Below are 25,629 nucleotides of genomic sequence, written 5' to 3'. Positions count from 1 at the left end.
ACATTTTCTCCTTTAAAGACTTAGGTATTGTTGCAGAAATATTAACCTGTCCCACAAATTAATAACAATTATTAATTTGTTAATACAATTGAACTTGTTTTGCATTCAGATAAGGAACTCAGTTCAGGCCTTTATTCTGCCTAAAGAAAGCTACTGGGCCTCAGTTTACTCACATTGTGACAATATGTGTTATATTGGAGACCTGGAAGACACTTTCTGTCATTTCACCTGCCCTTCAGTAACACTCCAGGAAAAACCTAAAATCACGGAGGATACTCAAGCTCAGACGGAGAATATCTGAAACTCTGCCAAGAACATCCAAAACAATGTGTGAACTACTCTGTTTTCTAAAGGACATGTGCTCAATTTGATTTAGAAGGCAAGTTTAAAAACAAGTAACACGGTACTGTATAAAAATGAGGAAGAACAGGACTTATTATTTGTTTCTCCTCTCTCCCCATGACATCACCAAGCCTGGCTACAGAGCAGTAAAGACTGCATTTTTAGACTTGAGTAAGTGATGAACTTTCAATATTAAGCACTAGATCATAGACTTCTTAAAATAGTTTCCACAATACCTGAAAGGCATCCTGATGTTCATTCTTTCTGCATATTTGCACAATGTCTCCCACGGACAGTGAACTTTAACGAACATGATATCGCTGTTGGTAACAGCTGGCTGTAAAGAGCAGTAACATGCAAATAGATATTAATAATTTAAACCTACAGCAACCACCCTTCTAGAAGCATTCTTCAGGGTCAAATTCTGATTTTAGGCCTCAGTTGGGCATGCAACTCTGAAAATAAGTGCTCTTCTAGACAAAGGAAAATCAGTAACCTTTTTCCTTTACAAACTCTGTAGTATGCGTAGACAAGTGGGACAAAAGGAATCTGCAGGGAAAGATCTGTGGTCATGAATATAAGTAAAGACTTGACGCAGCACCTTTTTACATGGAATAAATCTAACATGGAATTAATTTTAAATCTCAAAAAAAATCACCTTAGATAAGCAGACTGAAGACCATTCTGTGTGTCTCCTATTAAAGGAGAAGCGTGGTCAGCTGCTAGAGACATGGGAACAGATGAGAGAAGGCTCCAGGTTGCCAAAATGGTAACTCAAGGGAATGGTTCAGTAATTGAGTTATCTGCTAGGAATTTTTAAATGTGTATGAACTGGGATGGTTTTTTGTTCAAATTACAATGTGTACTCTACACAAATGTTTTTCATCACTCATTTATTTACACATAAGACAAGAGTTTCAGCCTTAGAGATTTCTATATTCTACTTCTCTTGTGAATCTTCCCACATGTATTTGCTTGAGATTTTATAACTAGGTATTTTGATATTTGAGTTGAGTCTGATTAAAGCCTCCAAAAACCTGACTTTGCAAGGTTTAGTAAGTAAAGGTAAAAGAAAATTTAGTTAAATGATTAATAACACTTAAAACGTTTACAATTTTACCTACGTGTTCCATAAATCATATCACAGTCCCATACTACTATCTCAAATATTTTACTTTCTCAAAAGATGTGGATAAAATACTTGTGGAAAAAAAAATTCAGATCTTATAAAACCATTTGTTTCTGAATGTCAATAATTCTGAACTGACAAAAGCTAAGATTTTACTATTTATTTAAATTGGAACACAACCAGCTATTTTTACCACCGTACTGCAACAATTCTTAAAAGCCTTAAAACCAAATTTTAGTCAGCTCAGTTATTTATGAATATTTAACATGCTATTGTGCACTATATCTTGCAAGCTCATTGCTTAAACCCAGAACACACATTACAGTTCTACTGAGATAAAAATCTAGATGAAAGACACATGAAAAATAGGAGCTTACATCAGAATAGACTAAATATATATCTGTTCTGCAGGACATTCACGAGAGAGCAAAAATCCAAGGCAATGTTTCCCTGGCTCCATGTTCTTTCATTTTTTACTAATTCTACTATTACTAGCCACAGATTAACCAGAACAGTGACAACCTTAACCCCTTGAAAAACAGTGAGACATTTAACAGCAGGCATTCTGCTGAAAGAGAGGTTATACATTAAAGCAACAACATGGGTTACACTGAAGCTGCTTCTGTTCTGCAAGCATAAGAAGCTGGAATTTTTCCCGCTGTACTGCACTACACTTCTGTGTACAAGCATGTATCCCCAAATCATTTTAAACACACACTATCAAACTATTTTTCTTATCAGTTTAATACAGTTAGGCGGACAATGGGAACAGCCTGACTGGAAAGGCCTGTAATTTTGTCTGGAATCTTTAATCAGTTCAGTAAAGTAGGATAGTATTATAAAGGGGTTTTTTATGCCACATAAGCTACAGGACTCACCTCCCGTTCTAACATCAGCCCTTCTGCTCTCAAATTCTTCTCAAACGTGCTTCTTTTTTCTACCTGTGGGCTTGATTTCTTGTAGACCAAGATGTAGTCAATGCGCTTTTTGCCATCTTTGAAGAAGAGTCCTGATGATGCCATGGTGTCACTCTAGCAAACATAAAAGAAAAATACTCTAAATATGGCATCTATAAAGATGAAGAGCCCCATTGTGAATTGTATATAACACAGCACTTCCTAAACCATGGAAATAGCCACATATCTCAAGGACAATGAATATGCAACAAATTCAGAAGAACAAAAAATGACATGCATCAGTTTCTCAGGATTCCAAATTAATTAGAACAAAACAAAATAAAATAGCTTTGCAGAGCCCATATTCCAGTTATTTCAGCTGTGCAAAAACTTTAAAATACTTGAGTGGTATGTATTATGAACTTTTGTTTATCCCTACTTTCAACTGGGAATTAAAAAGAAAAAAATAAAGTAGTCAGTTAAAGCAATTTTCTCAGCTTTGTACCTGTGCAAATTTTATAAAATAGACATACCTGTATTTTCTCCAAGACAGAAATAAATCTAAAAGATTAAAAAATAAATGCTATTGATCGGAATGTTTGCATGGATAGTCTAGTTGAAGTGCTTTGTCAATGTCATGTTAGCTATGTTTCAATCTTGACTAGTTCCTTCCCACCATGCTTGCAAACACAAGCAATTTACCTGACCTTGATCTGGAAAACCCTGCTTTACATGCTCCTGCTGCTAAGGAGCTATTTTTGCATTCTGTGCTTTGCATAGAATGATTTGCAGAATGATTGAGAACAGAAACCAAACCAACTGGTGACAGACTACAGAATCATAGAATCATTAGGTTAGGATGGACCTCCAAGATCACCGAGTCCAACCAAACTCCACCTTGTGACAACTAAATCATAGAACCAAGTACCACATCCAGTCATGTCTTGAACACTTCCACCGATGGTGACTCTACCACCTCCCAGGACAGCCTCTTCCAATGCTTAACCATCCTTGCAGTGAAAAAATTGTTCCTGATGTCCAATCTGAGTGTCTCCTGGCTCAATCTGAGGCCATTTCCTCTCGTCCTGTTGACTGGTAGAAGAGGCTGATCCCCATCTTGCTACAATCTCTTTTCAGGTAGCTTTAGAGAGAAGGACTCCTCTGAGGCTCCTCTTCTGACTGAACAACTCCAGTACCCACAGCCACTCCTCATAAGACTTAATCTCTCTAGACCCCTCACGAGCTCCACTGCCCTTCTCCGGACACACTCCAGCACCTCAATGCCTCTCTTGCAGTGAGAGACCCAGAACGGGATACAATACTCAGTGTGTGCCCTCACCCGTGCAGAGGGACAATCACAGGCCTGCTCTATTTCTGATACAGGCCAGGTGCCATTGGCCTTCTTGGCCACCTGGGCACACATTCAGTCAGCTGCTGACCGGCATGCCCAGGCCCTGAAAACGTTGAAATCTGAAAAGGTAAACTGAGAAACTATCACCACCTTCTAGAGAATGCAGCACTCATTTAAACATGAACCATCCAGAAGAATGCTGGTTTCGAGAAGTATACATTGCACCCATCATAAATGGGTGCAAATGTTTATGAATGCTGCATCTTCTGAACAACGGGATGATGCTGGTCTTAGAAATTAATACTATTTGGATTATTTAGGTATGACATTTATAATATTCAGAGTTATACCCAGTAGGGACACTCTCTATGCAAAAATAGAACCCTGTATCAGTGCATGATATCAGCATTATAAATACTGGATAGCAGCTCACTTGTTTCCATGTGAAATGTTTTTCTTACGCCCACATCTCTCACTGCCTGCTTTCTACACATTTAGTGCTTCTGAGAACTGCTCAGTCTGCAAAACCTAAAGCATTCCAACAAGATTCTCTTCCTTTGCTTTTTTAACTCCCAAAATACAAAACAATGGTCTGTCTCAGACCATCTACTGTTACAAAGGAGTGCATCATCTTACACCTGGGAACATTATTTAAGTACATTAATCTTCAATTTAGAATTGCAGACCTCTAAGATCATTGAGTCCAATCATTAACCCAGCATTGCCAAACCCACCACTACACCATGTCCCCAAGGGTCACATTACACACCTTTTAAATATCTCCAGGGATAGCGATTCCACTTCCCTGTGCAGTCTGTGTCAATGCTTGACCACCCTTTCACTGAAGAAATTTGCCCTAACAGCCAATCTAAACACGTCCTGATTTAACTTGAGAATGTTTTATCTTGTCCTGTCACTTGTTATTGGAAGAGGCTGACCCCCACATGGATCAATCTCCTTTCAGGCAGTTGTAGAGAGCAGTAACACTCTGCCTGAGCTTCCTCTTCTCCAAACTAACAACTCCAGCTTCCTGAGCCGCTCCATGAAAGACTTGTGCCTGGATCCCTCTTAGAACACACTCCAGCACCTCAATATTTCTTCATAGTCAGATAAATAATATCTGAAATCCAAATTAAAGCAGTAGACAGTGTCAACCAAGACTGTTAGTGCACAGAATATAGGGTCTGCCACCCCTTCTAAGAATTCTGAATGGGAATGGTAGTAAAACATTTTTTTTTTTTAATAATGTTACAGATTTAATGAGCTAAATCTTTTAAGACCCAGAGGTTTGAGGGCAAGGTAGTAGACTGAAGGTTAGAAAGTGCAAGTTTGAGTATGCAAGTTTTTAAAACACAAACTTTTTCAGGTTCAAGACATGAGCAATGAATCTGCTCTTCAACTATAAAGGATTCCTGCACAAGTATTTTACAAAACCAAACCAGGGCTGCTTTTATGGTTCATGAAGCAGGCACAGTAAGATAGAAAAAGCCTGGCCAAAACTCCCCCAAAGGGGAGATCTGAAACTTCTCTAAAACATTTTCTACTCATGCAATTTCTGTACAGGCATGCTGCAAATTACACCCACCTTTTGTAATACACTTCTACTGCCTTTCTTTGGATTATTGTTTCTAGTCTTTCTTTCCTCATTTCTGAAACATCTGATTTTCTTCAGTCTTAGAAAAACACGCTTTGTTCCTCAGATTAATGACAGTATCCAAATATGACCTCATATTCATTAACATCAAACAGAATTATTTGGGATCAATGTTGAAGACATAATGAGCAGTGAAGACAGTAGAAAGAAATCTTCTATCCCTGTTTATCCCAGACCACTTTCAGAGAACAACCCCCAAAGGTTAAGAAGTGCAATAGTGAAGCCATTTACCACATTCATGCATGGAACCTGGCCTACAGTACATTGATTTCTTTACTGATTCACTTTAATTCTACTGGCACCACTAGTTTCACTTTTGTGCTATTCACAAGCAATGTTGACCACCTATATTAGCAGTAATATAGTAATTACTTAAGTAATTAAGTACCAGTAAAAGAATTTATATGGTTGATTTGTATGGATGATTTAGTTGGGTTCTTTCAGTTGATCTGAAGGAGCTCCCTAACATGAAAGGGCAACAGGGAGCAGTGATTTCAATTGAACATGTAAGTCAGGGTATATTATCTATACCTTGCACAAGGAATCAGCTGTTAGTACAGTGGGCATTCAAGCACAGATAATTTTTTATTTGTCTGCTAGTTACATTAACCCATTCTCTCACCTTTTTCAACAGAGAAAAGGATCAGAAAAGGAGAAAAGCATCAGTAGAAATATTTTGCGCAAAGACCTTACTCTACTCTGTTTAAGATTTCCTGTTTCACTTGAAAAATTAGTATAAAAGGACTGATCAAAATTCTCTTCGCCTCTCTATCACCTTACTACTCCAGATTTTCTGAAACAGTATCTATTTGTTAAGCTTTCTTACATTTACACACACAAAACTCGTTTGTTTTGAAAAACTCCTTTTAGACTTAAGATAGTAAACTCAACAATTTAACAACCTTGTTCTTTCAAAGTCTTTAAATAGAACAACTTCAACTGTGAGGCTGGGAGGTACCACTTCACTCAAGCTTGTTCATTATGCAGAATCCTAACACACTGGCTTGCATCAGAATAAACTATTACCTGAGGCTTTGATACCATAGATCTGCTGCAGTCTTTCAGGTTTATTGTGTGTCAACAGTTTTGATTGCTTCATAGTTTGTGGCTAGTATAACAAATCACATGACATGCTGCTTTGAAGTCTGAAAGTGTAAAATTCAAAATACTGCCACTATCATTCAACTGAGGTTTACACAAGGCAAAACACATTGATCAATTTATCCTAGAAAAAGGAGTTTTAGCTCAGTCAAAAAAAAAAAGGTGGAAACACAATGTAAATACTTAGCAAAGCTATAAAATAAAAAGCTTGTATTTTCATTCAAATGTATAAAAATAACTTCCTCGGATTTAGCCAACATGGAGGGATTTTTCAATAAACTATTTTTCAGATCCTAATTAATTAGCAATGTCCTTTTTACAAAGCGGGAACATCTGGTTTACCAGATCTTTCTCTCCTCAGTTAATTTAAGTACCACAATTCACAGTAATTGTAACTTTTTCAACTTGATTTATGTCCCACTACTGTTCTGATCTGTAAATTAAACTTTTATCATTTTTTCATGCACTGAAACAAATATTTCTAAAGAGTGAGTTGAAACCACTCTCAAAACAGGAGCAAATTTTAGATTCACACAAGATCAAATTACGTGGCATTCACTGTATCCTAATTTAGTAGTATGTTTTCTTTACTTTCCACCTTACACTGCTAGTGAATAATGTACTCTACCTGGGTGAATTTAGAGGTTAATGAGAACCACACATAGGTACAAGATATATGTTGTAACCACTTATTTCACCTTCAGTCCACCACTGACAACTCTCCCCAAAACTAACATGACAGCAAGGCTTGAAGCCTGACAAAATCTCTACAGGTGTTTACATTTTAATGGATTTTTAAAAAATTCTCCTTCACTTGTTCAAATATTTGCAGCTTAAAGTGTGCAACAGCTAAATACAAGTACATTCAAACCACAAATGAAAGGTTCTAATTTGTTTATACGTTAAAGGTACTGCCTAGGAGAGAGCACGTAACTAAGAAATGTAATTAATTACTCCCCTCTACCACCTGCTCAGGGTTCAGCCAGTGTCAGCTCAGATTTCTACTTATTCAGTAACTTTCTATAACATCGTCCAGCAGCCCCCAGATCCATATAATCTTTAAAAATCCAGAAGACCTCTCGTAAGGATGTCCACAGCTCATTTCTGAGAGAACTGCTTGCTAGTCCTTGTTTTGAATTCAGAACAAATTTGTTTTTTTGCAAAAAACCACCATAAAATGATATTTTATATGTTCATATGGTATCTTGGAGCCCAAAAAGGGTGGTATGGATTGTCATATATATACATATATTTATGTGTACTTGTGTGTCTATGTATATATGTACATATATATACTTATATACTCTCAAACACACAGATATGCATGCATGCATATACACTATCACTTTCCACATTTGTAAGGAAAATCAGCTAGGAACAGAGGAGTAAGAAGAGCAGAAAGACCTAAAATGCAAAACCACACTGGTTACCAGAGGTGTGTCAAGGAAAACCAGTTTTCTGTACCTCTTCATCCTTTTAAGAGAACTTTCAGAGATAATAATGGATTAACTCAGGGCTATTAAATAGTGAAGTAAGCAAAGGTAGTCATGGAAACAATTTGAAGAACTAGGGCTGGAATTTTGCGAGGTCAAGTCTGATCTGTTGACTTCTTCAGCATGGCAACTACATGAAACTGAAAAATCTACATGAACAGCTTTCCTTTTCTATCTCTGAGAAGAATGGTACTCTCTAATAAAAGAAAACTTTCTACCAATATAATTTATTGTTCTTCATAAGATGCTAATAGGTTGAAAGATTACTGGCTGATTGATGAAAACCACCTCACTGATTTAGATTACTAATTCTCCCTAATACTGTTACCATGAACTTGACATTAACATCTTCAGTAATACTCACACCAAAGGATGGTATCATTTATGTGGTCAGTGTCCACAATCAGAGCTTATGGTTCAACTTATACCTGAAGTATTTTCTGGAAATAAATACATCTCTGATACTAACTACAGGGGATATATTCCCATGAACAAAAGTAGGATATCTAAATAATGTTTGCTTTGTTTCAGGATATTTAAAAATCAAAGCTGGGACTCCAGTAAGTTTATAGGCTTCTTAAATTATATGGAATTAGTTGTGATTTTTAAATAGTACTAGACCCATTTTTTGCGTTCTAAAATCATACTCTGAATAAGAATAATCTAAGGTGTCCTTTATGTGAAATTTTCTAAGCACACATCTAAGTTAGACTTCATCATTTTGTGTTTGTAGGAATGGATAAACCATAAACAGATTTACTACAATCATCCTTTCAAATACTTAATTTCAAAAACAGATCGATCATTTTAAGTGCATATTGGTTTAGCGTTCTTCTTGTGCAAATAACCTAGGAAAGAAAATTGGGGACATATTTGCATATGCAAAGACTATCTTGGGCATCAAAGACAACATGTCAGGCTGCCATAATTACCCACACAATCACATTTCTGTGAGACTACACTGCTGTGAGAACAAAGCTTTTTTCTGTGGAGACAAAGACTTGCAGAAATATCTGACCTTCCTAATTAAAATGCAGTTTAACCTTTTAGGAGTAAACTAATGGACTAGCAATTATTTTAGCTTCTTCACAGAGGATATATTTTCCATTTATATTCTACTCAGACTTACAGAGCAAGCATGAAAAATGCATTTGTATATATTATGAAAAGCATATTTGGCTTCAGGAAAGGAGTGGGTTAGGTGAAATGCAAAATTTTTAAAGGAAGTCTGTTCAATATTACCATATGAAGGAGCAGCAATGGAGGATGTTTGGAGACAGGAAGAGGCTTTTTAATATTTAACCTCTTCTATTGGCTTGTGAGGTCTAATAGGGAGGTCTTAAGAAGCATAGTACCATGACCACTGAAAGTTTTTCTTTACATAGTTCTTTTCAAACATGTTTATCTTTAGGTTAAAATTACTTGCTACTGACCCTGCATTTCCCGAAATATTTTCTGAGCTTTTTTTGGTTTTTTTTTTTTTTTTTAACAAAATCTCACAGGAGATGAGAGCCAAACACTGAAAGCACAAGCATGAAGTCAAGTTTGTTGCACTTTACCACATCCTTCCATTCTGGGATAATGATTTTATCTCTTATCATTGCTTTTAGGCTTTATTCACGTCTCTGTTGTTAGACTGCATTTTTGGACTACCAGAAAAAGGCAGTAAATTGGGGATAAGTAGTTTTTCTTCATAGTTCCTGAATCCACTGTGATAATAATGCAAACCTTGTTCTAAAAATCCTTTCTTTACCTTCCCAGAAAAATGCACTACCTAGATAAAAATTTTACAGGCTCATAGAGAGTAACAGTGATGTAGTGAATGGAAGGAAATGGAAGAGCAATTTCTCAAATATTCCTATCTTGCTACTATACATGCAATAGCAATAGGTAAAGAATTGCCTGCTACTGATTTTGCCACTTCTCTGGGAAAATGTTGCCTTCCACTCAAGTGATAAAGTCTGTTTAAGCCTGCTTCCCTTTTCCTAAGGAAACGAGAAAATTTCAAGGATCAGCCTTTCACTCAGGGACCTTCTCATTTTCTACATTTCTCTTGCAAAGCAGATACTACTCATTTTTGCTCAACAGACATTGCTGGCTTCATTCTTCCTTGGGAGACCCCTCGGCAGAACTACATACACTTTCGTACTTTCTGTGCAATTTCAAGAGAAGCTGGTGATGGAAAGTTGGCAGAGATGGATAACGATAACAGCTTTTTCATGGGTCTGAGCGACTCACAATTTTTCACTATGAAATCTGTGGATTCTGAAATGATACCAACCCACACTATAGGAAACTATCACTTATAAATCATAATCATGGAAACAAGAAAAGTAGATTAATACATTGGCATCTGGTTGCTATAAAAAATTTATCTGACTTTTCAAAGCTTTAAAATGTAACAAGAATCAGATTTATGGATGTATCATGCATGCAATCTGAAAAATGAAACAATTCCTGAAAAGAAAATTGTATTGGCTTTCATCATGTCAGCAAGACATGTTCACTACTGCTGAAGTATTCCAGCAGCTTATTGCTAAGAAAGATAAAGGCACCAAGAAGTAATTGCAAACAAATCCCCTGAGTCTCTCAAGTATACAACAACCCTTCCAAAACAGGCAAAAATTAGAAACATTAAAAAGAAGAGAAGAAGAATATGCGTTTATCCTTGTACTCCTTGTCAAAGTAGTATTTCTCATTCTCATTATCTGGTCAGACTGAGGAGACTTTTTATTGTGACAGATCCGTTTGCACTTCAAATATGCGAGAGTACTTACCAGCTGTAAAGCTGTACTGCAGTATTCTGTGTTTTCAGCAGCCTCAGAAAGAATTAGAAACCTTCTTTTGCTAGTTTTATATCAATTTTGGGAAGAAATTTCCCTAAGGTTTTTTAGACTAATTGCCACAAAAACTTCTATAATCCAAAGGCAAAGCAGTTATGTTCCTTTCTAACATAAGACTAAACTCAATTCCCCTTGCCTTTATCCTTTGGAAGCAGGCAAAGACAAAGGGAAGGAGAGTCCAGCTTGGTTGCTTCAGGAACTGGCTTTGGCTGGGATAGGGCTCATTTTCTTCACAGTAATTGGCACAGGGCTGTGTTTTTAATTTTGGGTTTAACCCAGCTGGGGTTAAACCAAGACACCTCATTTGCAAAAATAATCCTTCTAAATGCAGAAGGAAGTTTCCAGAGTAGTTGCTGTGAGAAAAGGAACTGTCAAAATTAAAAGCCAGATGCACCTTAAGAAGACTGTTTTTAAACTCTGAACCAATTTGTTCAGTAGGTCTGTACATACCAAGACTGAGACATACAAGGTGTATTTTTGTTTAAACTTAATACAAATATAAAACTTGAACTGAAAAGGAGAAAAGGAACTGTCAAAATTAAAAGCCAGATGCACCTTAAGAAGACTGTTTTTAAACTCTGAACCAATTTGTTCAGTAGGTCTGTACATACCAAGACTGAGACATACAAGGTGTATTTTTGTTTAAACTTAATACAAATATAAAACTCCTCTTTAAACTTTGAAAGTCAGCTTACTGGCTGGCTATGAACTTCATAACCATCCTGAATGCAGGGCTTGGAAAAAATACAACTCGCGGTTAATTTCATAGCTCATGTGGAAATACAAAATAATTATTTTGCTTTAAGTGTAGTGAAACCCGTTACTAGACAGACAGTACAGCATCTGTTACTAGACTGTTTTGGCAGCAGCCAAAACTATTATTAAACTGTTATTAAAACTATTTAGTGCTCAGTAACATGATCTAAATTCTACAGACATCACATTGGTTTTCTGCCTTTTTGGCCACAACTAACATAAAAGGCTTTGTCTACTTAATGAACAAAATGAAACAAGAACATCCATTATTATCTGCCTTTGCTCAGCTAGTCTTGCAGAAACAGACAAAAATATCTTTGAATACAAGAAGTTCTCATTGCAACAGTTTAGATTAATATGTAACCCAAGAAGTGTTATATATATGACATATACATATATCATGCATGTAATTTTTGAAGTTTCATTTTCATGTCACAGATTTCCAATCTGTAAATGCAATTTCTTGTAAGCCTATTTAAAAATTATTAGATAGCTACTACTCTATTTTTTTTTCTAGAAGTATCCTATGAAATGAAGCCTCAGAGGTCACACCTACCTGTGTTCCAGAATACTGCGGTAACGATGATGAGTGTGACAAGCATTAGAGCTGTTATAAGACTTATGAAGTATGCATTCAATGCCAAAATCACAAAGTGCCACAAGTACAATCCATGAAAACACTCTATAATGGTTTCCTGAAGAGAACAGCATATGTGCTGTGAGTACAGCACAGAAGCTTACAATAATGCAAGCACTAATATATTTGTAATACAGGATTACTGATGCCTACAGTAAAAAAAAAAAAAAAACCTGTGCTGCAGATTTCACTGTTTCCAGTGTGTGAAGAAGAAAATTATTCAGAACTTCTTGAGGCTAAGTCATTTGTCATATGCATGCAAGCAGTTATGCTCAATGGAAAGGAGAATTAAGGGTCTCCTAGTTGAAAGTATGACTAAAAAAGGATACATTTTTTTGAACAGAAAATCCATCATAATTCTTTGACATTATAGTGGAATAACTGCTAGAGAAAAAGCATTGTGATGAATAGTATAATTATGTAATTACTAAGCAAAATAGCATGCCAGATTTATCTGGTGAAATGAGATGGCTTTTCCAGTGCTTTAGTTGAGGTTCCTGAAAATACTCCTATCCTCACCTATACATGAGCTTTATCTTCCATTCAATGTGTCTAGATATCATTTTGATACTGCTTAGAAGAAGGATCTTATACTCTATCTAGGATCACTCTTGACTGACCATTTGGTACATGAACACAGTTCTTGTACATGCTCAGAATTTCTGAGGCCTCTCAGACAACATGAACTCCACTCCACACTCAAAATCCTATATCCTAAATTCTGTGCAATATAAATTTATTGAAAGAAGGCTACTGCTTCCTAGCTGAGTCAATAAAGCATATAAGAATCCTTGATTTTATAAAATTTTACTTGATTTTAGTACAGAGAATTACATTCACTGATTCTGTCACTTTAAGTAAAATATTGTTAGTAACACCCTCCAAAATAATCAGGATGAATAAAATCCTTTAATGCTGTCTTCTTAGTGTTAGCAAGCATAGATATTAAAGAAATAAGGTATATATTGCTTTATTCTTGGTGAGGAGGTGTGTGGCCAACAAAATTCCAGCCTCTAAATAAAAATTGATACAAAACTTTTTAACATATTTATACATTTTTAAGCAAACAAAGAAATTTGTGTTCATTAGATCTAAATTACATCATTCTCTTTCCTTAACTAGTATTCTATCCTCTGTTGCTTATTTAATTCTCTTTGCACATCCTAATTAGTCCATATTTTTACTATTTTTAGTTTCTCTTTCCTCCAGCCCACATCCTCGTTCTGGTTTCTTCAAAATGACCTTGTGATCCAAAAATTCTGCACTCCTTGTGTCCAGTTTCAACAATACAACTCTTTTCTCCCAGGCTTTCTTCATTGAAGCCTATCAAGTTTAGTTCAAGAAAACTAATTTCAATTTAACAAAACTAATTTTAGTAATTTTGTGCAGTTGCATTCCCACAATAGCAGCTCATGACAACTTTGCTAAATATTAAGTAAAAGTGATTTAAGGCTTAACACACTTATCATTAATTAAAACAATTAATTAAAAGTTATTTAAAACCATTGACTAAAATTATTTTAGAAATTTTATCATTTCCAACAATTTGGGAGCCACCTAAATTTCTTACCACGAGATGCCCATTTACTTAGGCTGCAACATATGTAGTGCTTTAAAAATTGCTTTAAAAAATATTTAAGCACATTCTGACAGCTATACAATTTAATAGAATTTTGTGTCCATTACCTTTAAAGATGATTTAGTTCGAGGCTGTGTTTTCTGCCTGGTGAGCTTATTTTGAATAAGCAATGACTGATCTGTACGAGCATCATAATTCCCATGTTCTGAATCATCTGTGTATGTATCTTTGTCCTTTCCTACATCTGAAGGAAAACCAGAAGAAAACAATGGGCTCATTTTAGATTATTATGGACAGAAACAAACAGCATTATTATAGCCACAGTTTAATATTCATTTTATGTACACACTTTTTAATAACACATTTCTTTTCCTGTTAAAGCTTTATACTTGAAATGTTACAATGTTTATCTTAAATTAGAAGTGACTGCTATTTTTAGTACAAGGTCAATAGAAATGTTCTATAATTGGCATTGAAATAAAAAAGTCCATAACCTCCTTTACAGTAGTTTTAAAAAACAAACAAAGTAATATGAATATTCAACTGCTTGACTCACAGCTGTTGAGGCTCAGGATGTTTCACCAAACAGGCAGCACGGCCTGCAGACCAGAGTAACATCTCATGCTTTAAATCTAAACAAGCAATTGAAACGCCCAGTTGCCCTACACACATGCAGATATACCATTTGAAAATTTGCACATTAAGGTATTGCAGTAAGTGCTTCAGAACACATTTTAATAGGTGTACCTGATGGTGGTAGGAGGTAGGTGGCCTTCATGGAGGAAGCATTCACTTTGTCGCTGGATTTAGTTTTGATTGCTCAGCCAAAGTTTTTATGAAAACTCAGTTGAGTATCCTAAGAGAGCTGCAGGAAACTGAGGACCTCCCTCAGAGATTAGGCGTATTGTCCATCAAAGAAACCTAACAATTCTTGCCCTATACACCCAGGAGGAGTAAAATGAAGGGCAATGCCTGTGCAGTGTTGGACTGTAAAGTTCTAATGAATCTTGGAAAAGGACTAGTCTTGAAAACATATGTTAATGATTAAAAAGATGGAATAATCATTTCCACACAATTTTATCTTGGACAAATCAGAAAAAGAAACACATTCAGACAAAAAATTTACCCACAAATCCTGAGTCAAGTTCCCATCTCAGCTTTCACATCAACATGGGAAAAGTCAGGTGCACTAGGAACAGCATTTAGCTCAGTAATTCAAAACCCTAAATAGAAGCCAAAAAAAAGTTGTGGTTGCTGTGGGAACCACAATCTTGAAATTCATGGATTTTAAATTCATAAAAGTTCATCTGAAATATTTAAGTATTTTTCATTAAGTTGTTCAGCTAAATTCTCTACACTAAGTACTACAGAAATTAAAAAAAAAGCCACAATTATCTCACACACCCTAAAGATTTCACATTTCTGAGATGGAATATTAAAAACCAGAACATTTACTGAGCACTATTTTTTCTTCAATTTAGTTACTACATAATGATTACACAAAACGTTCCCTTGATAATTTTTTAACATTGATATTAACAATGGTGAATCTGTGGTGGGATTTCTTAATGTACAAACCAGCTTGTTTTAATTGTCAGTGTGCTTAACTCAAGGGTTTTATTTATTTTAAACAATGTTTTAACTTAACATACCACTTACTCTCTGCTCAACGAAAATGAATAGGAATTGAATGAAAACGAATTAAAGGAATGCTTCAGGTAGGTATATAAAGTAGGAAACGGTACTTAGCAACTCTGCAGATTTGACTTATGCCTAAGTTTGATGAGCTCTTAGCTTTAGGAGCCAGTAAAATGAAGAGACAGGCCTATGAAACCTAAACTAGGTCATTTAAGCTGAAAGAAAGACTATACTTACATTAAGAAGTCTATTTCTATAAGGGAAGTTTTAGAGGATTAGATATTAGGAGTACACCCAGTACTAAGAAACAAAAAACTTTTGCAACTTTTAAAATTTAAATTATTTGAAGTTATGAATGAGTTTTCCCTCTGCTCAAAACACTTTACCTGTTAAACATTTTTATGCTTTCAAGGACACATATTTCAAATTGCAGCATATCCCTTCCGTAAAAAAAGACTTTCAACTAGATATGTCTGCTCTTTTGCCTGAAATGTAGTCAAAATTTTTTTAGCAAAGCAAAAACCCAAAACAACCCTTAAAATTAAAGAAATTTATAATGATAAAGAAACCTTTTATAAAATTCAAAGATACTTCCTATTGTTTCTTTCAGCAGCTGACGACTTATTTTATACATAAAAGCACTCTCCCACTATGTAATGATATTAATACAGTAAAAAGGGGAACATTATTTAGCACTTAAACATTGCACTTGAACAAGCCCCTTGAGGCTGTAAGCTGCTGGTCCCTGCTCCACCATGGACGTCTGTGGGCTCCAGGGGCACAGCCTGCCTTTACCATGGTCTTTACCACAGGCTGCAAGAGAATCTCTGTTCCAGCTGAAGTTGCCCTTGTGTATTTTCTTCTCCCTTCTCAAATCTATTATTCCAGAGGCGCTTTCCCTGTCACTGATGAGGTCAGCCTTGCCAGGCAGTAGGTCTGTCTGTCCTGGAGCCTGCTGCCATTGGCTCCATCAGACACAGGGGAAGCTTCCAGCAGCTTCTCGGAGAAGCCACCCCTGCAGCTCCGCCAGCCACCTAACACTGACCACACAGACCCAACACAGCTGCTCAGGTAAAACAGTCTCACCAATGCAAACACCATGTGCATGACCCTTTACTTGCGGTACCCCTTTATCTGAGTTTCCAGAGTATCTAATAACAGAAAGATTTCAACATCAATCCCTTTACAAAGTCTTGCATTAAAAGACTATGTTCAATGGCTACTCTCACAGCAGAGGCCCACCCCAGGGCAGGAGAAGCAGCTCTGGGCTGGGCTCAGGAGCAGCGAGCTCCCTTCCCCAGCAGCAGCTCCAACCCAGCTGCTGCCCCAGCCCCGCTCTTTACCTGCCCAGCTCCTGCCCGCAGAGAGAAACTCTCGGATAAGACAAGTGCAACCAGATGCCCTCCTCCCCTGAGGCTTGGCCACTTCTTCTGTTTTCCTAAGTACCCAGTTGTGAATGTGTCCTAGCAACTTATGGGAAAAAAGTTTTTTAAGTAAAAAGGAACAAAAGGAAAGAAACCTGACCCCTAACAATCACAAAAACCTATCTATACTTCCTGACTTATCATTTGGCAACACTTAATGCATGACAGTAAGGTCATGCTATATATACTTAAATTATAAGGTCACTTACATGATAAAACATTGAAGACAATTTCATTTCAGGAAATCCTTTACACAACAATGCAGATGTATTTAGTTTAGAAATAGATAGCTAAGTCCACATTTTGAAACTTTTGTTTTGGGTCCCTTTATCTGCTTGGCTATCTTTCTTACTATCATACTTTTCTGAAGGGCCAATGGTGCATTTCAATTTTATGACAGGGATAAAAAGCAGCTGTTCTGATTCCTCTGCATCAGGCAATCCAGCGATATATTTTATCTATATAAAGCAGTGTATGGTAGCACATGTTTTTCAACTGAATTGTGGCATAGTTATGGAAAGAAAAACTAGTATAAATATTCCTGAATAGTTCCTGTTTCACAAACTTAGATATGATGACTCTACTCATTCCTTTGAGCCTTTACACATTTAAGGATAGGCTTTGCAAAGCTTTAGTAAGAAAGAGATTATTAATCAAGTAAAAAAAAAATCTCCTTTTGTCCTAATTGAAATCATAGAAAAAGCAAGCAACTTGGAGAAGAACATCACTAGACACCTAGATAAATGACATTGTGATGGATTTAGGTCTTATTTTTTTTTGCTGGGCACCTGGAACACTATATTACACAAATAAAATAGAAAGGTTTTCACCTACCTGTGTAAGCACATTTAGATATGAAAAACCATCATAACTACCAGAATGACAGCAGAGCCACAACCTACACCAAAGAATGCTTCAAGCATCTGCTGCTTATTGTTCTTCAGCGACCTTTTTATACCCCTCCTGCTGATGCACTGCACCTGTGTGCCCCTGTTCCCTGTGTGACTGCTCAGCACACCTGGGCACTCCATGGCTCGTTACCTTCAACACTGCTCACCTGTCCTGCGCAGCTGTACCCACTGGGGATCGGCCACAGCCCCACTCCCAGTCACCACACACTGTGTGCCTACACATAACAGACAAACACAGACTTTTCTCAATGTACAATTTCTTATGAACTTTCAGACAGTGCTAACTGTTACACAGAATACTTCTATTTTTTAAAAAAGGGAGCCAGTCATATATTATTGCTCTTTAGAGGAGTTAAGGTGGTGTACAGAACTGGAAGAGGCAGACTAATTGCCTAAAGCACATCAATATTTTCAACTGCAATACTAAGTCCAAAGACTAATCCTTGTTATGTTCCCATGAGCACTGAATAGATTACATAGCTTCTTCATCCATACTGCCAGCTCTCCAGGAGTGGACCAGCTCTAATATGGGAGCTGGACAACTCTGGGTGTAGGACAAACTGTTCTCATGCAGCTTTTCAGCCACCTCACTACACAATCAGAACAGACGTGACAGCCTTTACTTTTGTAGGCACTGACCATAAACTTAGGTTTGTGAAGGCATAATGGAAACATCACTTTTCTGTTGCAGCAGAAACTGAACCTGGTTTCCTTGAATCATGTCTTGTGTGATCTTTCAGTCCCTCTTTTTATGTGAACATGAGAGGTATTGCACAGGTTATACATATACATATATATACATATATACCCATTTCAATTTATCATAATGGCAGAAAATTGACTTACAAACACTTCAATAACTGAGCATTGAAAAATAGTTTTTATCATGCAGTTATTACGATTCTTTGTTGGATTGTTAGTTTTGGTTCAGCTCTTCATTTGTCACTTCACTGTATTGCAGCATAGCACATAAATCCATAGTTTTTTATATGTAAACTCTGTAGCAATCGGATTCAGGATACATTCAGAATACAAGGTATCTGTCACAGCAAAAATATTAATTATCTAGGAAGGCTTTTGTGTCCTGCTAAGAAAGATGAGTTATTACGCACAAATCCTCATAACTAATCTAAGTTAAGGGAGAAAAAAAACAGAATTGAAAAAAGAATGAATTAATTAGTGATGTTTTACTTGCTACTGAGTGTTACTTTTGTTCTTATTTCAACCTAGTCATCTCCACCTTCTGTGTCTCCCACCAGAGGTGGGAGGGGAGAGAGTGAGTCAGAAAGAGGGGCATTTCATTAGGCCTGAAACCTCAAAGTTCACATTGTATGTTACAGAAGCTCAGTATTTACCACTTGAATTGAATGTACCACTTCCTCAAACTAAAAACACTACTTAACACCTAAAACTGACAGAGGAAAAATAACACAAATCCATAATGTCCTTGATGCCATTTATCCATGGGCAATTAACAAAAGTGTAATACATTGTCTTTTTACTCCATAAATCCATTAACATCATTAACTAAGCTTGTCCAACAGATTTATGGCCTCAGCTATAGCCAACTGAAATAAAAGAGAAGCTTTCCACTGAACTCCTTTATTTGATGCCTGTTAATCTCCTTCACACAAGATAATTTTGTCTACAAACAAGGCAAGAAGAGGAGAAAGCTATCTGGCCTACATTTCTACAACACTGCCTAATTAAAAATTCACCACATTCACTTAATTCAGCTTTCTTTCATGTTCTCAGGGGAGCAGTTTGAAAATGTTCACTAAGATGATGATACCCATTAATCAGCCTACTTTTCAAACTCCACTAAACTGCCAGAGTACCTACAAAAGCACCTAAAGTATCTGGTGATCAAAGCTGAAGCTGCAATATTCTTTTTTCAGGTTTATTTTTTACTCCCCCTTCCCATCTACATCCAGATTCAGGAAAACATTGAAAATTTTAGACTTGAAGACAAATTCTTACCCACATAAACACAATACTAAAGGACCAACAAACTATTTTGAAGGTACACAAGCCATATTGTTACATGCACCTTTTAGCTGTCTCTTATTTCTCTTCACACATCTAACAGATAATGCTGATATAAAAGGAAGCCAATTCTTATTGCTGACCTCTGGCATTTATTTTTAAATACTGTTTTCTTTCTTGCTTGTAACTGAATAACTAATCAGTTACATTGCTATAATTTCTATAACTGTGAAGAACTTTACAGATTTCACTTATCTAATTTGGGATGGACTTAACATGGGCAAATTCTTTACTCAAGTTAGTAAAGGGCTAACTTGAATATTTTTTTCTTCCATGAGCATAGCTGTAGTCAGAAGAAACATCCACACTAAAATTTAACACAACATTGAACTGAAAAGAATCAATCTAACTTTTCCTGAGTTGCTGAGCCCCCCATGTATCTTTTCAGGTTAAAACTAAGTAATGTGAGTGAAAACCAGCATCATTTACCATGAGAAAGAATTACTGCTGACATATATAAATACACAACAATATCAGCATGTCTATGTGTAAGCAATTCAGAGAAAAATAGAACAGGACATTAAAAGAAAAAGAAAATAAGGAAATTATAACAGTAAAAACTCCTAGTATCCATGTGTGCCAATCAATTACACTAGGAAAGTGCAGCAGCTTTAACTGGAACCTTACTAAGACATGATTTTCTTATATAATCTTCATGCCAAATTTTTGGTCTGTGCCATGATTTTGGAATATCTGGTTTTGAAGTATCATCAATTTTACTATTTCCAGTAGTTACCTACTCAGGAAACCTTGAGAAGCCCTCTTATCTATCATATATTTCAGGCATCAAGAAAAGTCAGTGCCAAATCATGTGAGAGGTGAGCAGACCTAGCTTTCTGAAAGCAGGTATCTTTCATCCAGCATGAAGACATGATTTCTAGTTTGATGCTTCATCAACTGTGAGCAAAAATATATTTCGTAGTAGCTGTGCAAGGTGCAGCAATATTTTTGTGTCTGTACAGGTAAAATAGATGGCAACTACTTCATCTTGGAACTTGTAAATTACTACCCATGTGTACATTTACTGATTCAATTTGCAGTTACAAGGATAGGATTATTCTAAGAATAACTTCTTTCCTACTTATTCTGACTTAATTGCAATAGCAAAATGATAGCAAAGCAGTACAAATATGGCTATTTTCTCCATTACTTTTTTTTTGCTTCCCAAATTGTAACAGTTTTTGTATGTAAATGCCTAAAGCGAATATACAAAATATCTAAAAAAAACCCCAACAATAGAACTGCAGCCACAATAATAGTGAATGACATGACTACATGGGAAAAATAATTGAATAATAACAACTTTAAAGGAATTTCAAGTACATTGTTCAAAATTATAGTTTTGTGAAGGACTATTATGGGAAAAGGATACACTGAATATATGACATTTCTCTGTCTTCTGTCCCTACTTTTAGTCTAAGAGGTGCGACAGTATCAGGAAATTTGTGACAGCACACATTTCTTTAGTCGCACTTAGTCTCCTCTTTCAAAAAAAATGGAAGTTCAGAGTAAGTATGGCCTTTCCACACTTAAATACTGCGTGCGTAATCAAAGAACCATTAATTTGTCATTATTTCAGTTCAGGCAGCAACTTACCTAAAAATGGATCACCATATTCTGTATTAGACAGCTTAATCAAGTTGTTTTCCAAAGTCTCCATCACTTTAGCTGAAATAAATGCAATATCTGTATTAGCGGAAATAAATGCAGTATCTGTATCAGCATTCACATTTATTTTGTAAGTAAAAAAATCTTTACTGTAAAAAACAATTTTCAAAGCTGTCAGCAACTCAAAAAACTTTGGACTGAAATTGTGAAGAGCACTTTCTATCAATAGAAAAAACAGCAAGATCACTTTAATGAAGACTTTGTCTATTTCTGAGAGATGTTTAACTCAATAAAATAACTCATTAAACAACAATTAGTGCCTAGTGCCTATCAACATTAAGAAAAGACTTATCAAAATCTACTACCAGATGAGTTAATTTATTCTACAAAGGATCACACACATCTGGCAATAGAGGATGGCAAGAGTTGGCAACAGGTGACACACAGTGGTTAGGACTCTGTCACCCTGTTCTTTTAAAAGTTTTAAAGTTCTTTTAAAAGTTTTCTATACCTTCTGATGTTTACATATTTCTACTGGAGTTCTCACGCACTGTTCATGTAAATAATGATTGTTTTACATTCTTCTTTGTAGGAACAGAGAATTAATAGACTTGTTAGCTTGACCAGTGTGGTTGGAGAGGTGACAATTTCACCCAATTCACTGTCACTTTTGGAATTCTATATATTGAAACGTCAGAAATAAAACTTCCTCTTTTCCTTCTTTTACATCTTGAGTGAATGCGTGAGTTATTTTGTGTCGCAGTACAACAGGATTCCAACTATACTACTTTCTCTGATAAGGCATGTGTATCTGTTAAATTAGAAATCCTAAAATAAAAGTAGTTCCTTAGTCCACACGAGCTAAAATTTGGAGGGATTTTCTCCATTCATTCTCATTCTTTCCATACCGCTCTTCCCAGATTCTACTGTTTGTCAATGAATGCATCTCCTCCTACACGTTCATATATAAAGACTTTTTTTGCCTAAAGCCTAATATTTATTCTTTCCTTCTCCTCTACAACAGACTACAGAAACCTTCATACCTTTCTCCAGCATAAATGAGCAAGACTTGCTTGAATTATTACTAGTGAGAAAGAAATAATGTCATCATTGAGAAAAAAAAAATTAGTTTAAAACTCACTTCAAACATTTTAAAGATTCACTCAAGAACCTGATAATATGGTATGTGTAGGTGTTTGGTGCAATAACACTTCTTCAACAAACCATAGAGATCCAAATAAATCAAAGTTTATCAGAGCTGGAATGAAAGAAAGAGAAAATTTTTCTCTCCTGAAAGAGAAAATCCTCCTACCTCGTTCTGACACTACATCCACTGCAGCTGCTGATGTCCCTGCACTCAAAGGCTGGGGCTGGAGCTGTGGCTGCACACGGTTTGGCTGCAGAAATGATGAATGCTTGCTCAGGCTCTGAGGATGTGTTTGGCTCTGGGCAAGGCATGGCATAGATCTTCTAGAAGGCTTTAAAGGGTGCTCTTTCACTGTCTCACTCTTGCTTGTATTCATACCTGAAGTAGCCAAAAGAAAAATAACAAAATAAGCTCTAGCATATTGGGCCACAACAAAGAAAGATGGCTAATTATGAATGCACTTAATAAGCCACTCCTCAACTAAACAAAAATGCCATGCTAAAATGTTTGAAGTTATTAAAAAACAATGTAATGAACTAAAATACAAGCGCTAATAGCATTCCATTCTGTAAAATATTTACATTTTCCTTTCAAAGCTACAAAAATTTCCCCTTCACCATTATGGAAATAAATTAATGTTCTTAATCCTTTGACCTATTGGGTAACCTTTGTGAAAAAACTGTAGAGCAACAAACAAATGTGGCAAAAAAGACACCAAACCAGGGTGTCAGTTGGGTGTCACCAGGGTCAGTTTGAACAAAGCAGGTGTGACAATGATTTGACTCTTAAGAGTTGTTTCTGAGAGACCCAGAAATTAAGTAGCTTTCCTAAGTTTACATGGAAGAAACACTCATTATTATACACCTACTGATTCAATATAGAGCACTGACACACACAATCCTTGTAAAAATTATTTCAACACTGAGCAAAACCAAAGTCCAGTAGCGTAGTTAGTCTCTTTCACTGTACTGTTTCTCTGCTTGATGGAACAATTACTTTATAGCATGCTTTTATACATCTTAGTTTCTTAGTGATATATTTTACCTTTCTTGGCTGTGCTAAAAATAATTAAGTAGTCTAAACATTTCTCCTTCTGGGTGAGCCATGAACTTGCAAGGAAAATCCGTGCCACTGGAGAGGACATCACACGCAGCAAATCTTTCTGAAGTGAGCTCAGTGCAAGCGCTCGAGTTCCGTGTGCCCATCCAGAGCTGCAGTGCAGTCAGAGCAGCAGCACCTGAGCCGGGGCTGAGGCCCATCCCAGCCGGCGCCTGTGAGCTGATGGGTGCTCCTCTCACCCATCCCACACTCACACGCTCAGAACCTGCTGTCCCTGCCAGCTCAACGCCGGCTTTCCCACAGCACAGTCTCAGAGGTCCGCTCCTTAAAGTGATTTAACTGTCTTGCAGCAAATAACAGATGGAGCTGGGTGCCTCGAGGAGGAGAAAAGGGGACCCTGAGGTTTTATACCCTCACTGTCTAAGCGCTCCAAAGTCTGTGGCCAGGGCCACTGCAGACTCTGAGCATCACCTGCCCCGAGCCACAGGTCCCTGGGCCCTTCGTTAAGCAAGTTCACTGCCTCTTGTCTCTGGGCTCCCGACAGCCAGAGCTCAATCTGCAGCTGTCCTGCAGCTGCACACCCAGCTGCATGCACTAAACGTGTTCCTCAACATCAGAGTCTACCAAGAATGTCCTTTGATCAGCAGGATACCCCCCGTATTTAAATATAATAGCTAAGGTTTAAAAGGGCCTTTCCTTTAAAAACTTCCATCGAGCTCACAGAACATGCTTTGTTCTGTGTGTTTCTCTTACCAAGAGATGCAGAACTTCATTAGACTGAGGACAATTCTTTCCAGCTCTGCAGCACAGCATAACTGTTCTTGGTCAGACAAAGTAACTATTTAGTACCAGGTGAAGATAGACAGGTAAGCTTCTGTTGCCTCAGAAGATGCTTTAAGTAAGTATGTGCAGAAAGAACTCTGCTTCTTAATAAAAAGGTTGCTGTGTGCCAGCAAAGAACGCAGTGGGCACTGGGCTGGCGCCCTTGACAATGCCTTGTTCAGAGCAGAGCAATGACACACACGCCTGTTGTGCTACTTCAAATATTTCTAGGGAGTCTCCTCTATATAGTTCTTCCTAAATAGACATTTATTAGACAAAAATCTGCAGCAGTGAGACACCGCAAGGGGTAATATAGAACAATATATAAAGACATACACGGTGTAATTGTTCTGGATGGCTTCAGTGATCGATTTCTTAAGCAGGGATAGGCTGCCAGTAACTATGGACCCCACTGCATAATTATTAGTGTTGCCAAAGAGACATGTTTCTTTCCTCTATACTGGAATGAGTATGTGTAGCAAGATGAATCACTATTACCAAAGAAATTTATGGTAATGCAAATAACACATACTGACATTCAATTTTAGCCCCAATTGAAGTGATACATATAAAAAATTAGAACATAATTATTTTATGACATAATGCCTCAATTCAAAATAAAATTATTTCCTTTTTCTCACTCTATATTCCCCTGTGACATTTCAAACAGATTCCTTAATACCATGCTGCTTCTGCTTGAAGAAAGTGAGTCACAGCAAAGCAATCTCATAGCAGATTTGCTGTTATGTTAGTGGTATGAACCTCCTTAAAATTCAGAAAAGTTAATTCATACTCTGCTACTGTGTCAGAGTCCAGTTCTGTGATATGCTAGTTTTGATGGCACTTGCTGTTGCATGCAAATGCTTACCTAGCTCTTATGCTATTGCATGCTACCCAGAACAAATAGCATGTGGCTGACATCATCAACTGGATCACTATATTGATTTACTGAAATTATTTTCATTCCTTCCTCTCTTTTCCATAGAGTAGTTTTCTAGACTATATATTTCCAGCTAGAACTTTGTTACACAGTCCTTGCTTATTCAGGGATCTTTTCATCTGCAATAGTAGACATGTATACACCTAGCAGAAAAAGCCCAATAGACTTGTTTTTCTATTACAATTCCATTTATTCATTCTTTCCCTACATAATATTCCTCTGGTAGCTAGCATGAGCATGGAAATGATTACAG

General features: G+C 36.6%; 1 protein-coding gene across 5 annotated transcripts in view; it reads right to left on the bottom strand.

Moving 5' to 3' along the window:
- The window catches only part of ANO3 (anoctamin 3), a 133,008-nt gene that overhangs the window by 46,404 nt on the left and 60,975 nt on the right, over positions 1-25,629 (bottom strand). For 4 of the 5 annotated variants that reach the window (XM_068194827.1, XM_068194826.1, XM_068194829.1 and 1 more), the window contains exons 2-6: positions 22,721-22,933; positions 21,397-21,468; positions 13,889-14,025; positions 2,350-2,502; positions 579-679 (exon numbers count right to left, since the gene is read on the bottom strand). In XM_068194827.1, the coding sequence (XP_068050928.1) occupies positions 579-679; positions 2,350-2,502; positions 13,889-14,025; positions 21,397-21,468; positions 22,721-22,933 (676 nt within the window). Of the gene's footprint in view, positions 1-578; positions 680-2,349; positions 2,503-13,888; positions 14,026-14,907; positions 14,991-21,396; positions 21,469-22,720; positions 22,934-25,629 lie in introns of those variants that run through there. The other variant, XM_068194830.1, reaches the window with a different exon arrangement.

Source organism: Anomalospiza imberbis, chromosome 6, assembly GCF_031753505.1.
Source record: "Anomalospiza imberbis isolate Cuckoo-Finch-1a 21T00152 chromosome 6, ASM3175350v1, whole genome shotgun sequence".
Classification (NCBI taxonomy): domain Eukaryota; kingdom Metazoa; phylum Chordata; class Aves; order Passeriformes; family Viduidae; genus Anomalospiza; species Anomalospiza imberbis.
Note: the sequence above shows the minus strand (reverse complement) of the source record. Positions and strands in the feature narration are given on the sequence as shown.